This window comes from Pelobates fuscus, chromosome 4 (assembly GCF_036172605.1).
Source record: "Pelobates fuscus isolate aPelFus1 chromosome 4, aPelFus1.pri, whole genome shotgun sequence".
In the NCBI taxonomy this organism is placed as follows: Eukaryota; Metazoa; Chordata; class Amphibia; order Anura; family Pelobatidae; genus Pelobates; species Pelobates fuscus.
In genome coordinates this window covers 157,664,610-157,678,340 of record NC_086320.1, presented here as the reverse complement: position 1 = coordinate 157,678,340, position 13,731 = coordinate 157,664,610, and the positions used below count along the sequence as shown (strand labels likewise).

At 42.8% G+C, this 13,731-nt stretch overlaps 1 protein-coding gene across 1 annotated transcript in view; it reads left to right on the top strand.

The window, feature by feature from the left end:
- The window catches only part of GMPR (guanosine monophosphate reductase), a 125,436-nt gene that overhangs the window by 59,075 nt on the left and 52,630 nt on the right, over positions 1-13,731 (top strand). Inside the window, exon 7 of the mRNA XM_063451701.1 lies at positions 3,295-3,337. Coding sequence (XP_063307771.1) covers positions 3,295-3,337 — 43 coding nt within the window. The remainder of the gene's footprint in view (positions 1-3,294; positions 3,338-13,731) is intronic.

Here is a 13,731-nt window from a genome sequence, read left to right as displayed (position 1 = left end):
AAGGGGAGATAAGGAGAACACAGGGAGGGGGGTAAGGAGAACACAGGGAGGGGGGGTGAGAAGAAGGGGAGATGAGGATAACACAGGGAGGGGGGTGAGGAGAAGGGGAGATGAGGAGAACACAGGGAATTTTCAATTGTTGAAAATGTTCAAGTTTTATGCACATTATATGCAACAGCAGTATTTGCACTGTAAACCTTTTTTATTTATATAAAGTGTGGGTGAACTTAAACTGTATGGCTATGCTGTGATTCCTGTAGGCTTTGCTTGCGGGGGGGGGGGGGCACCATGTCCATTTTGCTTGGGGCCCCCAAATTCCTTAAAACGGCCCTGCCGATCCTATTTTTTAAATTGAGGTGTGTGCGCTGCCGTATTCTGCTTGTGTTATTTATACTGTAATTGCTTTGTATCGTTGTATTTGTGCGTATATGAGCTATTATATTGTATATGTTCATTAGTAGTTTATGGTATCGTGTATGATACATATATGGTGGTGGGCTGTGTATGAGGGCTGCTTGTGGAATTGTGTGTAGATGGATATGTCACATTGTGTGTTAGGTAGTTTATGGGGGCTGTTTGGGGGTTTGCATGTGAGAGGCTGCATGTGGGATTGTGTGCATGTATGTAGATTGTTAGTGGTGTTGCGTTTGTGGGGATTGTGTGCATGTATGTAGATTGTTAGTGGTGTTGCGTTTGTGGGGATTGTGTGTATGTTTGTGTGTGGGCTGTTCGTATTATTTGTATGAGGGGAGGCTTATTCTGCAGGTCTGTGTATATCTAGCAATGTGGGTGGCGTCCCTGGGTTCCAGTGGGGACCAGCCTGGGCAGGTACAGGTCAAGGACAGGAGCTGCAACATCAGCTGTGGGCTGTTCTACTACAGTGTGGATTCCCATTCACAAGTGCTGGGAGGAAGTGATCTGAGATCACTTCCTATAAGTGCTGCAATGCATAAATTGAGGATTGTCCTTCATTACCTCTTTGTATTAGCAGATATCTGAAGTTTCACTGAGACTCCTGATAGGCCAGACCCTGTTTGGCTCTAGCAGCCTTGAGTGCCGTGGAAAGACACCTCGAGTGCCGTGCATGGCACTAGTGCCGCAGGTTGCCTACCCCTGATCTAAATCATTATCAAGAGAAAGATTTGATGTATTGTGTGTTTTTAAAGCTTACATATGGAAACAGTCCCTAATTCCTCCCAAAAGCCTGTTCAAAAGACAACTTTTATTTCAATTAGATCTGGAGAGAGGAATTTGCTATAATAATAACCATTCTAGAGATTGCCACATATATGGAGAACTTATTAATTTCCTTTTTTTAGGGGGAGGGGGGGAAAGGGGTGGGAGAGGGTTGTGCAAATGACTCTGTGTTCATTTGTGTCTATTTTTATGTATGTATGTATGTATTTTCATGTGGCAAAAACAAAAAATCTCTCAATAAATAGATATATTGTTAAGCTAACATATATGCAGGTCAATTTACTACAGCCTGACAATCATCTATTTGATAACTGGATTAGCTTTTGCTACAACACCAAATTTAAAAAAAAAATAGGAAATTATAGAAATCAAAAGGCTATTTTCTAAATAGCTTTGTGGTTTCTTGGGTACAAAAATGCTTGTGGTTTTAACATATGTATGCAATACCTGGGCCTTCATTTAATTATATCAACCACAAATGGTTAATAAATATAAATTTTATCGGTTGAGTTTTTCTTTTCAAATTTCAACTGGATTTAATTGCCAACTCAAATCCAAGCAGCCGAAACTGGTAACATGTTTGAGAAATGAAAACACTGATAAATGTGCATTGGGACCACATTTATCAGCCTTTTTTATGTGGCTTAAAATGACTCCCATATTAGTACAAAGGAGGTTTTATACTTTCCTCAAGTCAACACTCACAATGCCGCCTGTGGTGGCATCTCTACTAATCAGTGAGCAGTTTGTGCCAACTCATTTTAATCAAAGACTAGCAACTGGGAAGCTATAGCTGTCCAATCACTACTAAAAACAAGGGGGACCTGACACAGGTCCTTCTGTGACGCCACCTGTGGGCACCTGGTGGAGGCTTAACATTAAACAATGGGGGGTGGACAGGTCACTGTCACCCCCTCTCCCCTGCCCCCACTTGTGGCCAACAAGTGTAGGCTATTAAATAATACAAGCAGGGAAGGACTGTGATTTTAATAAATGGCATTTCAGTATCCTGTCATTCCTAGTCCGAGTTTTTTTCTTACAATACTATTATACCCATAGGAAGTTAGTCATAGTAAGTTCAATAACCATCTGTAATCACTAAAGATCAGTAAAAGGGATTGCACGTTATCTACATTATATTAACTGATCTGGGTCAATAAATAATATTGTACACAAATTTCTAATAAAATATTTCATTTATTTATAAAAATAAATGAAAATAATTTTGTACAATGATAAAGAGTGAAAGGCATTGCCATATGCACACTGTATTGGAGACACTTTAAGAGACAGGATATTATCATGAACCTGCTTAAAATAATCTTTAGTTAAAAATAAAATAAAAATATAGACAGATAGATAGATTCTAATTTCTAACTTTGTCCACCAGGTGGCAATCTACACTTACACTATAAAGAACTTGGTATATGTTATCAGTTATCTACCTAAGAGGCAATTTTAACCCCTTAAGGACACATGACATGTATGACATGTCATGATTCCCTTTTATTCCAGAAGTTTGGTCCTTAAGGGGTTAAAGGGAAACAGTATTCCCGAAATTGACCACTGAAGTCACTTAGACCCCTTCATCTCAATAAAGTGGTCTGTGTGAAGTGGTTCTGTATGTTTAATTTTTACCTTGAACGGTTAAACACACCTCGGTTAAACACACAGTTTCTTTCATACTGTAAAACATGGCGACATGAAGTTGCTGTTCATAGGAAAGCATTGGATGAGTGCACGGCACTTGGACCAGCGACTAGGAAGCCTCCTCGATGAGGTTGCAGGAGGCAGAGAAGTAAGCACCGAGGGAGTGACAGTGCTGGAAACAAGTAGAACCTAAAAAAGAAAATATAGAGATAACTTTAAAAGTTTATAAAACTGGTGCCCACGGGCACAGGGTGCACAGGCAGACCCTTTCCAAACCAGGTAGAGGCTCCACCAATCAGCAGTTACCAACAATAACAAGTGTGAAATTACTCTTATCATGTATTTGAAGCACAACAAATATGCAATAGTAGAGAACATAGAGAAAGTTGAGTATCATTTCATTGCTAATATATTCATGTAAGTGATCTCACTTTGTTTTTCTCTAAGGACGGTGGATGCAGCTGTCCAGGAGATGTTGCCAAAGCTTTCGGTATGTTGTGTGACAGATTCATGCAGGGACTTTCTGTGCAGGGATGGGCAAAGTTTGACACTACAGATCTAAATAAACAACTTCAACAGCAAATGCTGAAAGGCCAGACACTGTCTGTATTTGGTAAAGTGCAATGTATCAGATCTAGAAACCTGCCTAGCAGTAAGTGACAGTATTTGGCCAGAATTTCCATTCCTATTAATAGAAATTGACTAAAAAGGTTCCAGGAGATGAACCAACAGTATATCAGTAACATAACAATTATCAGCTTGCAATAAAGTATTATTTTTACAATGAAACAGAGCATCTTATTACATTATATTAAAACCTGGGCTTTAACTCCTCCACATCCAATAATATTTAATGTCATTACTCTCTAGTATTTTATATTTAAGAACTTTTACATTTAATATAAAACATGTTCTGAGAAACTAGCTGGATAAATGCAACAAAGTAATTGTCCATCTCCATTTCAAAATGTCATGTTACTTGTTAAATTCATTACAAAAAAAAAATGCATTAAATGTGCTGCTTGATCAATTGTGATGGTTTACAGATTTTGATCTTTCTTGTGTATATAATCATGTTTAGAAGGTTTTTGCCCACTTTTAGAGGTTAGGTAACCTTATTTATTTTATAGCAGCATAGGAATTGTAGGACTGAAGCGCTAACTGTAGGTCACCCTGGTCTAGATGTGTGTGTCTGTTAGTGTGTGTGTGTGTGTATCAGTGTGTCTGTATGTGTGTGTGTCTGTCTGTGAGTATGTGTGTGTCAGTGTGTCTGTATGTGTATGTCTGTCAGTGAATATGTGTGTGTGTCAGCGGGAGGATCAGATTATGCACAGGGTGGTAGAGGGGGGTGCTGTGGTTTAGTAGAGGGGGCTGGGATTTAGTAGAGAGGGGTGCTGTGGCTTAGTATAGGGGGATGCTGGGGTGTTTTTATACTGTACTTTTTAAAATAAACCTACGTTTCTATGAAAATTTACGGTATTTTTTTTTTTTTTGCGGCCCACATAAACTTAAACCTTGTTTATGTGGCCCGATACAGACTTTGAGTTTGTTTGATATGATTGTTGTAGTGTACCACTACACAATGATTGTATGGAACGCCATTGGCTTGTTCTTGCCTACTGTATATTGTTGTACATTTTATTGCTGTTTATTTAAACAGTTATGGAACGTTTTACAAACATAAATGAAATAGTTACTTTACATTTGAAAAACAAAAGTGTCAGGAACGAGAAGGGTGTAGAGAGCGATTACCTGACATCACGACACCACGCACGTGGACAGGTGGAGCTGGAGCAGGCACGGGCGATATGAAGCAAGAGACCAGGGGATGAACGCTGTGAATTTCCTTTCCCTTTCCCCCCTGCTAAACTGATTATCATGGGAGCAGAGTCTGGGTAACCAGCAGGATTACTCCCAGAACCCGAAGATAAAGAAGCTAAAAAAACAAGGGGAAGTACAGGGATATCCCTACCGTTTGAAGCTGTATGTGGAGGTTTTTTTTTTTTTTGCCCCACGTGGAGAAATGGCGCCCTGAGGCAAAGACGGGAGATCAAAACAAGCGAAGCAGGAATAAATGGGGAGAGGAGAGAAAAGAGGAACAGTGACCAGAAACTGCTGGCTGAAACCAGATAAGTAATATAAAATCTTTTGGGATTCTCCCATATATGTCTGAAGTCATTTGATACATTTTATTTTGTCTACTCTGCTATCAATGGTGTAGGGGGAGAAGGAAAAAAACAAGAGAAAAGAGACATTCAGATAACTAAAGGAAAAGGAAATCAAGATAGAAGACTTTAACTGCAATAACAAAATATAAGATATTTAACAGTGACACTCTAAGCTGTGGGCAAAGAGATAAGTGCATTTTGAAGTTAAAAATATGTTTTTTTCTTTTTTTCCTTTTTTTTCACTGATAAATATCTTACTATTATGTGTTTAAGGGAAAAGAAGGAAATATAAGCAGAAGCACAGAGAGAGTGTGTAAGAGGGATTTAAAAAAAAAAAAAAAAAATACATATCCCTATTTAGCAGAAATCCCCACTGGACATCAGAGAAAATTGCTCTTTGTACCTATAAAAATTATACTTGGAAGCAATCCACCACACCCGATCTAATTGGTTTGGTTACAAATCGCATAATTTTTCTCTCTTTTAAGAGATATACAACTATATAGTAATTAGGACGTCAAAGAAAGTAAAGGATGTACTCAGGGCCGGATTAACATAGGGGCTGATGGAGCTGCAGCTCCAGGCCCAGGCCCATGGAATAGGCCCATTTAAAAAAAAAAATAAAAAATAAAATTTTTTTTTTTTTACACACTACTCTTAGGTTTGCCACCTGACTGGTATTTTACTGGCACAGCCGGTATTTGAGGCTGTCTGGCCGTGCCGGTATTGCAGTAATACTGGCAATACAAATGCAGGTATTTTTCGCAGAATAAATGGAAATTACTCTGCAATACCAGCACCGGACAGTAGGGGTCACTGTGTGTGGAGAGAGGCAGGGACAGGAAGTTACAGCCTCTCTCTACTACTCACTGATCCATGGGGGAGCAGTTACACAGCACAGAGTCCAGACAGCAGCTCTACAGCTCAGGTAAGTGAGGGATGGGGGAAGGGCAGCAGGGACACATGGAGACACTGAGACACTAGGGGACATATGGGGACACTGAGACACTAGGGGACACAGACACTATGACACATGGGGACACAGACACTGGGAGACCTGGGAACACTGAGACACTTGGGGACACTGGAAAACATGGGGACACTGAGATACATGGGAATGCTGAGACACATGGGGATGCTGTGAGACATAGGGACATTGGAGACACTGAGACACGGAGACACTATGTCCCAGTGTCCCCATGTCCCCCAGCCAGTGTCCCTAGTGTCTCAGTGTACCCAAGTATACCAGTGTCCGTGTCACATGTCTCTCAGTGTGCCTAGTGTCCCTATATGTCCCAGTGTCCCCATGTCTATGTCCACAACTGTCCCCATGTCTTCCAGCCAGTGTCCCCTTGTCTCCCAGTGTCTGTTCCCATGTCTCTGTGTCCCTAGTGTCTTAGTGTCCCCATGTCTCCCAGTGTCTGTGTTCCCAGTGTCTGTGTTCCCAGTGTCTGTGTTCCCAGTGTCCCCATGCCTCTGTGTCCCCATGCCTCTGTGTCCCCATGTCTCTGTGTCCCCATGTCTCTGTGTCCCCATGTCTCTGTGTCCCCATGTCTCTCAGTGTCTCACACACTGAGACATTGGGACACTGGGAGACTAGGGGACTGGGCGACATGGGGACACTGACACTGTGATACATAGGGACAGTGAGACACTGGGTGACTTGCGAGACTGAGACACTGGGAGACAGGGAGACACTGGGAGCAATCCATCTATACAGCAGAATCAAACTGTGAGTAGTTTGTTGGTGATTTTACAGAATTTTCTCTGATGTCACTCCTTGTAATTTACATCATGTGATGCCACGCATAACTAATTAATTATACAAATGATTAAGGCTGGTATTTTTTTCCAAGAAAGGTGGCAACCTTAACTACTCTTCACATGCTCTTGCTTAAAGGAGCACTATAGGGTCAGGAACACAATCATGTATTTCTGACCCTATTATGTTAAAACCTGATGAAAGCATGAATTAGAGAGAGATTAGCATAGAGTATGTGTATTCTTATTGCTGCATCCTATGAGTTTCCCTTCAGCACCATCTCCATCAAATACATGACGCTAGAGAGGTATGACTGTTTTAGTGTTTTTGGTCGATAAGATTCTGTAATTAGGCCCATCATAACTGTCAGCACCAGGCCCACTGTGCTCTTAATCCGGCCCTGGATGTACTAAAACTTATCTCTGGTAAATAAAATACAAAAATTAAGAAATAGAAACTTGAAATAAATTTGGCAAAATGGCCGGAAAAAAACAACAGAAAATAAATCACAAACAAAAAAGAAGGAAGCTAAACCTGAAAAGCGGTTATCCTTTTTTACTCCCCACACCACAAATACAAGTATGGAGAAGTCAATAATGAATTAGTATGAAGAAACAACAATATATCCGACAGATGAATCAAAGAAAGAAATAATAGCTACAAAAGAATAACCTGTCACACAAGAACATCTTATGAATGCATTGATCTTTATTTTGGGAAAATAAAAATTAAAATTCATCTAAATATGCAAGATTTTAAAAAGGACATTGCGACATTAGGGAATAAAATCAAAGAAAATGAAGAAAAAATTGCAAGTCTGGAGACACAAACTTTGGAATGCTGGAACAAAAAATTGCAGATTTGGAAGATTGCTCCAGATGAAATAATTCAAGATTAAGAGCAATACCTGAATCTATTCAAGTGAAAATCTGGAAAAATGTTTGCAAGATATTTTTTCTAAATTCGGAGTGACACAAGAAGGCTATGCACGTTTATAGGAGAGATGCCATAGAATGGGAAAGCCACCTGGTTCAGCAGATGATCCATCTAGAGACGTTCTTTTATCTTTATCCTCGTTCCGGATGAAGGAAGAAATATTAAAAGCAAAGAAGACAACTGTAATATCAAAACCATACCACGGAATTATAATTTTACCGAACGTATCATTTTTTTAAAAGAATCAAGAGACGTTCATTTGCAACAATAACAGAAATACTCAGAAAAAAAGGACATTAGATATAAGTGGGAAAACCCAGTAAAGATAATTCTCAAATATGATTTTAAATCATACTCAATCGACACTCCCAAAAAATTAAGAATATGGGCATTAGATAACAAAATAATAGATCCTATATAATGGACTAATGAATGTGTGTTTTTTTTCTTGTCTTGTAAATTTGATATACAAAAAGAGGTGGAAGAAAATAAAGGAATTATAGATATCTATACACTGTAATGGGAATTAATATTTAAAAAAAATATTTAGACACACACAACAATATGAGAATCTATAAGAATATGGGGTAATAATAATTCATTATGATTCACATTAAAGAATTGGCTGTATTTCACTGAATAAGACTCTAAATAGAAATAGAAGTGAAAGCTATATGAAAAGTAGTTACCCAAAAGTTATATATAGATAACACAAGTAAAGTGAGAAAAATGCAGATAAAGGAAAAAGAAAAGGAAGGTGCGTTTTTTCTTTTTTTTTTTTTATCTTGTTTTATTGGTGAGAAGAAAGATAGGAAACATATAGTGAGGCTCGCAGGCCTCTGCGAGAATAATGCAAGCGGTTATGACATATGGAGTTTGCCTTAACAATACAATGTATGGAGTCCATACAGTGGTGTATCTTGGTTTTTTGCTGCCCTAGGCGAAACTAAACTCGGGCACCCCCTTAATCAGTTAAAATCAACAGACGTAGCGTCAATGAAAATCAACAGCCGTAGCGTCAATGAAAATCAACAGCCGTAGCGTCAGTGAAAATCAACAGGCGTAGCGTCAGTGAAAATCAACAGGCGTAGCGTCAGTGAAAATCAACAGGCGTAGCGTCAGTGAAAATCAACAGGCGTAGCGTCAGTGAAAATCAACAGTAGTAGCGTCAGTGAATATCAGCCAACAGGCGTAACGTCAGTGAAAATCAACAGTCGTAGCGTCAGTGAATATCAGCCAACAAGCGTAACGTCAGTGAAAATCAACAGATCTAGCATCAGTGAAAATCAACAGGCGTACCGTCAGTGAAAATCAGCCAACAGGCGTAGCGTCAGTGAAAATCAGCCAACAGGCGTAGCGTCAGTGAAAATCAACAGATATAGCGAGAGTGAAAATTCAACAGACATAGCAACAGTGAAAATCAACAGACACAGCAACAGTGAAAATCAACAGACATAGCATGTCTGGATGTCCTGACTAAATTTGTGCAGGACAGGGGGGTGCTTATAGGGACAATCAAGCGAGAACCTATTGTGACTTTTGAGGACAGTCAATTTACCTTTAAAAAAAAAAAAAAGTAGTAATAATAATAAAAAAAAATAATATATAATAATTATAAATTACATTTTATTATAATTATATAATAATACAATTAATAATAATAGGGGGAAAAAATTGCATTACTACAAAAGACTTATAAAATACAAGTTTTTGGAATAAGGGGTTTGTTCTTTAAACAGTGCCATATATATGGGGGATTTAGTGCTGTTAAAATAAAAAAAGACATTCACATGTTAAATTTAAATTACTCACCCACTCTGCAGAGTAAAAAAAAACCACAGACTGCAGCTTTTCCCGGTTTCTCCCTTCACAGCTCGGCGGAGCTTCACTATTCAGACAGCATGTCTGCACTCCTCCTCCACGGACCGCATGTGCTGCCTGGCTAAAATAGAAGGAGGCTCTGAAGGGTGCATGCTGCCTCTCGTGGGAGGTCGGCTTGCTCTCTGCTCTCCATGGCAACAGACATTAATCAGGAAGCAGGGACAGAGCAGAGCAGAGAGAGAGTGGCAAGTGCGAGGGGGCGTCGGATTGATTGTTTTTTTGTTTTTTTCTTACAGCTTTTATCTAAAGCTGAAATATGTATCTCTCACTAGGCAAACAAGGCATTTTGCCGCCCCATTGACAAGTGCCGCCCAAGGCAAATGCCTTGTTTGCCTCGTGATAGATACACCCCTGAGTCCATAGCTGGACATTAATATGAAAGTGTTGCGGCAGAAGGCCCACCTGGTGTGCAATATGTTTTACGTAGATACCGCATTATAGCTATGCGACAGTGAACAGGTTTCAGTTATTACCATACATGTGTATGTGGTGCACGATCCATGTCCCATGTCCGATCATGTATACAAAGACATATTTGTATCGCTTCCAGTTATCATACATGTTGCTTATGTTTTCAGGGTATAGGGGAGTATAAAGGGGGGGGGGTGTAGTAGAAAGAGAGAAGTGAAGCAAGAGAGGGGTATGCATAGAGGAAAGGATCTTTCCCAGGAGTCCGTACCTTCATGCTTGAGCGCAACGGGCGGTGAGCAGGGGTATGACGTCTAGATAGTTGTTCATTCCTGTATCGATGTTTCATGGCGTGTGTGCAGGGGGATGTGGTATGGTATGGGTCCTATCATTGTTACCGACTTACTTATTAGAGGGCCTTTGGGTTCCGGGCTACTATGTTGTGTCATGCCCTCCTCCCCAGATGGTGGGTACCCATTTGTTTGTCTGTGCGGTGAGGTGTATCCCGCACCCCGCAATGGAGTTGAGGTACGTGTTGGTCGATTGTGTAAGCCTCGGACAGGGCTGTGCGCAGTCGTAATGTCGTTCGCCTATCTTGCGAGCGTTTGTGGGCCATCAGCCGGGTATGAGTAGACAACTGGATGCGTATTTCCCCGGGTTGTGTTTCTTCCCGCAGTAGAGTATCACGTTAAGGAATCCCGGTCAACTAAGGGGGAGTGGGTTCCGGGACGTCAGGTCTACTCCCCGTCTCTTGACTTGTGTGGTATGTGCCCCCTATCTGCCCACCTGGTAAGAGAACCAGGGTTGCCACGTCTCCGCGTGTCTCGTCGATCGTCCCGCCAGGGATGCCCGCAGTGCCTCCGCCGCCTGTATGTCTCTAACCCTATGAAGCCATTCCTCCGTTGTGGGAACGTTCGTGCTCTTCCAGTAAGTTGGTATTAGGGATTTGGCAGCATTCAACAAGTGGCGTAGAATCGATCTCTTATACCTGGGGATAGACTGAGAGGTGCTATGCAGCAGGGCCAGTTCTCGGGTCCATTCAACGTCATCTCCTAGTATCGCTTTTAGTTCCGAATAGATACGATCCCAATATGGCAAGATGTCGTGGCATTCCCACCACAAGTGCAGTAAGGTGCCTCTCGCCCCCTGGCAGCTCCAGCAGATAGGGGACGACTCCGGATAGATCTTCTGGAGGGCATCTGGGGTCCTATACGACATGGAGATAAGTTTATAATTGACCTCCTGGTAGTATGAACTGGAGGAGCTCTTATGTTGCCAGAACAGTGCTGTGCCCCATTGTGTTGGCAAGATTGGTGTGTCCAGTAGTGCTTCCCATCGCCGCTGAAACATATTATTATCCGATAAGGCTCCTACAAGCAAGTGCTGGTAGAGTATAGATACCGCTTTTTCGAGCAGGGCGCCTTTGTAACATAAGCCTTCAAACCAGGTAAGATCTCTGTGTAGTAGGTCTTTGTGAGGTAGAGATTCATAGTAATGTGCCAGTTGTAAGTAGTGGAGGGTCATTAGGAGTGTCTGTGGTTGACCAGCCCGTAGTGAGTAGAGTGACCTGATGTTTCCTCTTTCCAGGGTCTTGTAGATCGGGACATAGTCCCTCTCCCCCATGAATGCCCACGTCCCATATGGAAGTCCTCCTCCAATATTGGCGTTATGGGTGACCGGGAGCATAGGGCTGGGTGTTGGGGAGACCTGTTCCAATCTTCTAGTTGATTGCCACGTCTTCAGTGTTTGTGCCGCCGGGTTCCCGTCCTCCCTCCCGCATCGGTGAGACCCCTCTCGCCACACGGCAGCCTTAAGTTTGATCCCTGAGTCCTCCCTGTCCAGGGTCACCCATTGTTTCGGGTGTTTAGCTGCGTGCCACTCTAGGATACGTTGCAGTGTGGTGGCTTGATGGTACTTTCTGAAGTCTGGGAGTGACAGACCCCCCCTGGGTCTGGGTAAACACAGCTTGTCGTGTCGGAGACGGGATCTTTCCCCTCTCCACACATATCTGATGACTGCCGATTTCAGTTTTGAGAAGAAAGTCGCCGGCAGCACAATAGGGATGGTTTGGAACAGGTACAGGATCCGTGGCAGCACGTTCATCTTGAGGACCGCTATCCGTCCATGCCAGGTAATGTGCGGGTATGCCCAGCGGTCAAGGTCCGCGGTTACGGTTTGCAGTATCGTGGCAAAATTGTATCGATAGATATCACGGAGGTGGGTGGTTATCCAGACGCCGAGGTACTTCATCTTCTCTTCGCACCAACGGAATGGGAAGGCGGTACTCAGTGCAGTATATTCACTTGCTGGGAGGGTAACGTTGAGGGTTTCACACTTCGTAAGATTGAGTTTGAATCCTGCGATCTTGCCAAAGTGGTCAAACTCCAAGAGTAGACAGGGCAGCGTGATGCGTGGGCTGGTGATGAAGAAGAGAAAGTCGTCCGCATAAGCAGACACTTTATGTTCTGACCCCTTCCAGGAGTACCCGTGTATGTCCGGATTCTTGCCTGTAGAAGCGGTTCCAGTGACATCGCAAATAGAAGGGGGGAGAGTGGGCATCCCTGTCTTGTCCCGTTGTTAATCTCAAAGCTGGATGTTAGTGCTCCGTTCACCCTTACCGTCGCGCTGGGCTTATCGTACAGAGCAGATATCCACAACATCATCGTTTGTCCCATGCCCATGTGTCAGGATCGGGTCAGGGATCCAACACGCAGAGTACAAAGAGTAGCAGATACGTATACCGGTCCTTAGAATGGCCGGACTTAACGTAGAACTACGATAGAATGGTCAGAGACAAGCCGAGGTCGAGGGAACGAGAAGACAGGTAAGCGAGAGACAAGCCGGGTCAAGGATAACAGAAAGACAGGAGAGTAAATACCAAAGCCGGGTCAGAACCAAAAGGCAAGAGAATAACAAAGCACTGTGAGACTAGGCAGACTAGAACCACGACAGGGCAATGAGTAAATGAGAGAGCCACTGTTAAGTATGCTGGTTAGGGAGAGAAGACACGCCTCCGGCGAGTCCTGATTCGTCTCCACAGATCTGAGTGACAGGGCGTTCCGGGTTGGCGTCATGACGTCGGCCTCTGGGCCTCCTGCTATAAAAGGAAGTGGCTCCCTCGCGGTCGGCGTTTGCAAGACCGGGTGAACCGCGAGGAACCGAGGAGACATGCCGTCCGGACGGATAAACTTCTAAGTCTCTACCTCTCTCAGAGGTAGAGGCTTCAGGTACCCTGACACCATGGCCCTCAACATGTGCATCATGTATGACCAGTTGACCCGGACAAAGGCTTTTTCAGCATCTGTGGATAAGAGGAGGAGTTGATCCTGTGAGGTCCGCGCTCTGTGTTTTCCCTTCCAGGGATGAATCCCGTTTGATCCTCGTGGATAATGCTCGGTATGAAGCATTGTAGCCTTATTGCCAGTACTTTCGTAAGGAGTTTTGTGTCCACATTCAGTAAGGAAATTGGCCGGTAGCTGCCGCATTGTTCGGGATCCTTCCCTGGTTTGAGTAGGACTACGATTGTGGCTGCCAATGATTCAGTGCCGAAGTGTCCCCCTTCCGTGATGTTATTAAATGCTTTCGTTAACCAGGGTAGCAGTATCGAAGAGAAGTGTTTGTAATACCAAAGAGAGAGGGAAGAGAAGGGGGGTTTTCACCTCAGTGCCTCCCCCAAATAGGGAGGTATTAGTCGTGCGACAGCCGGAGTTGTCGGGGGCCACCCTAGTA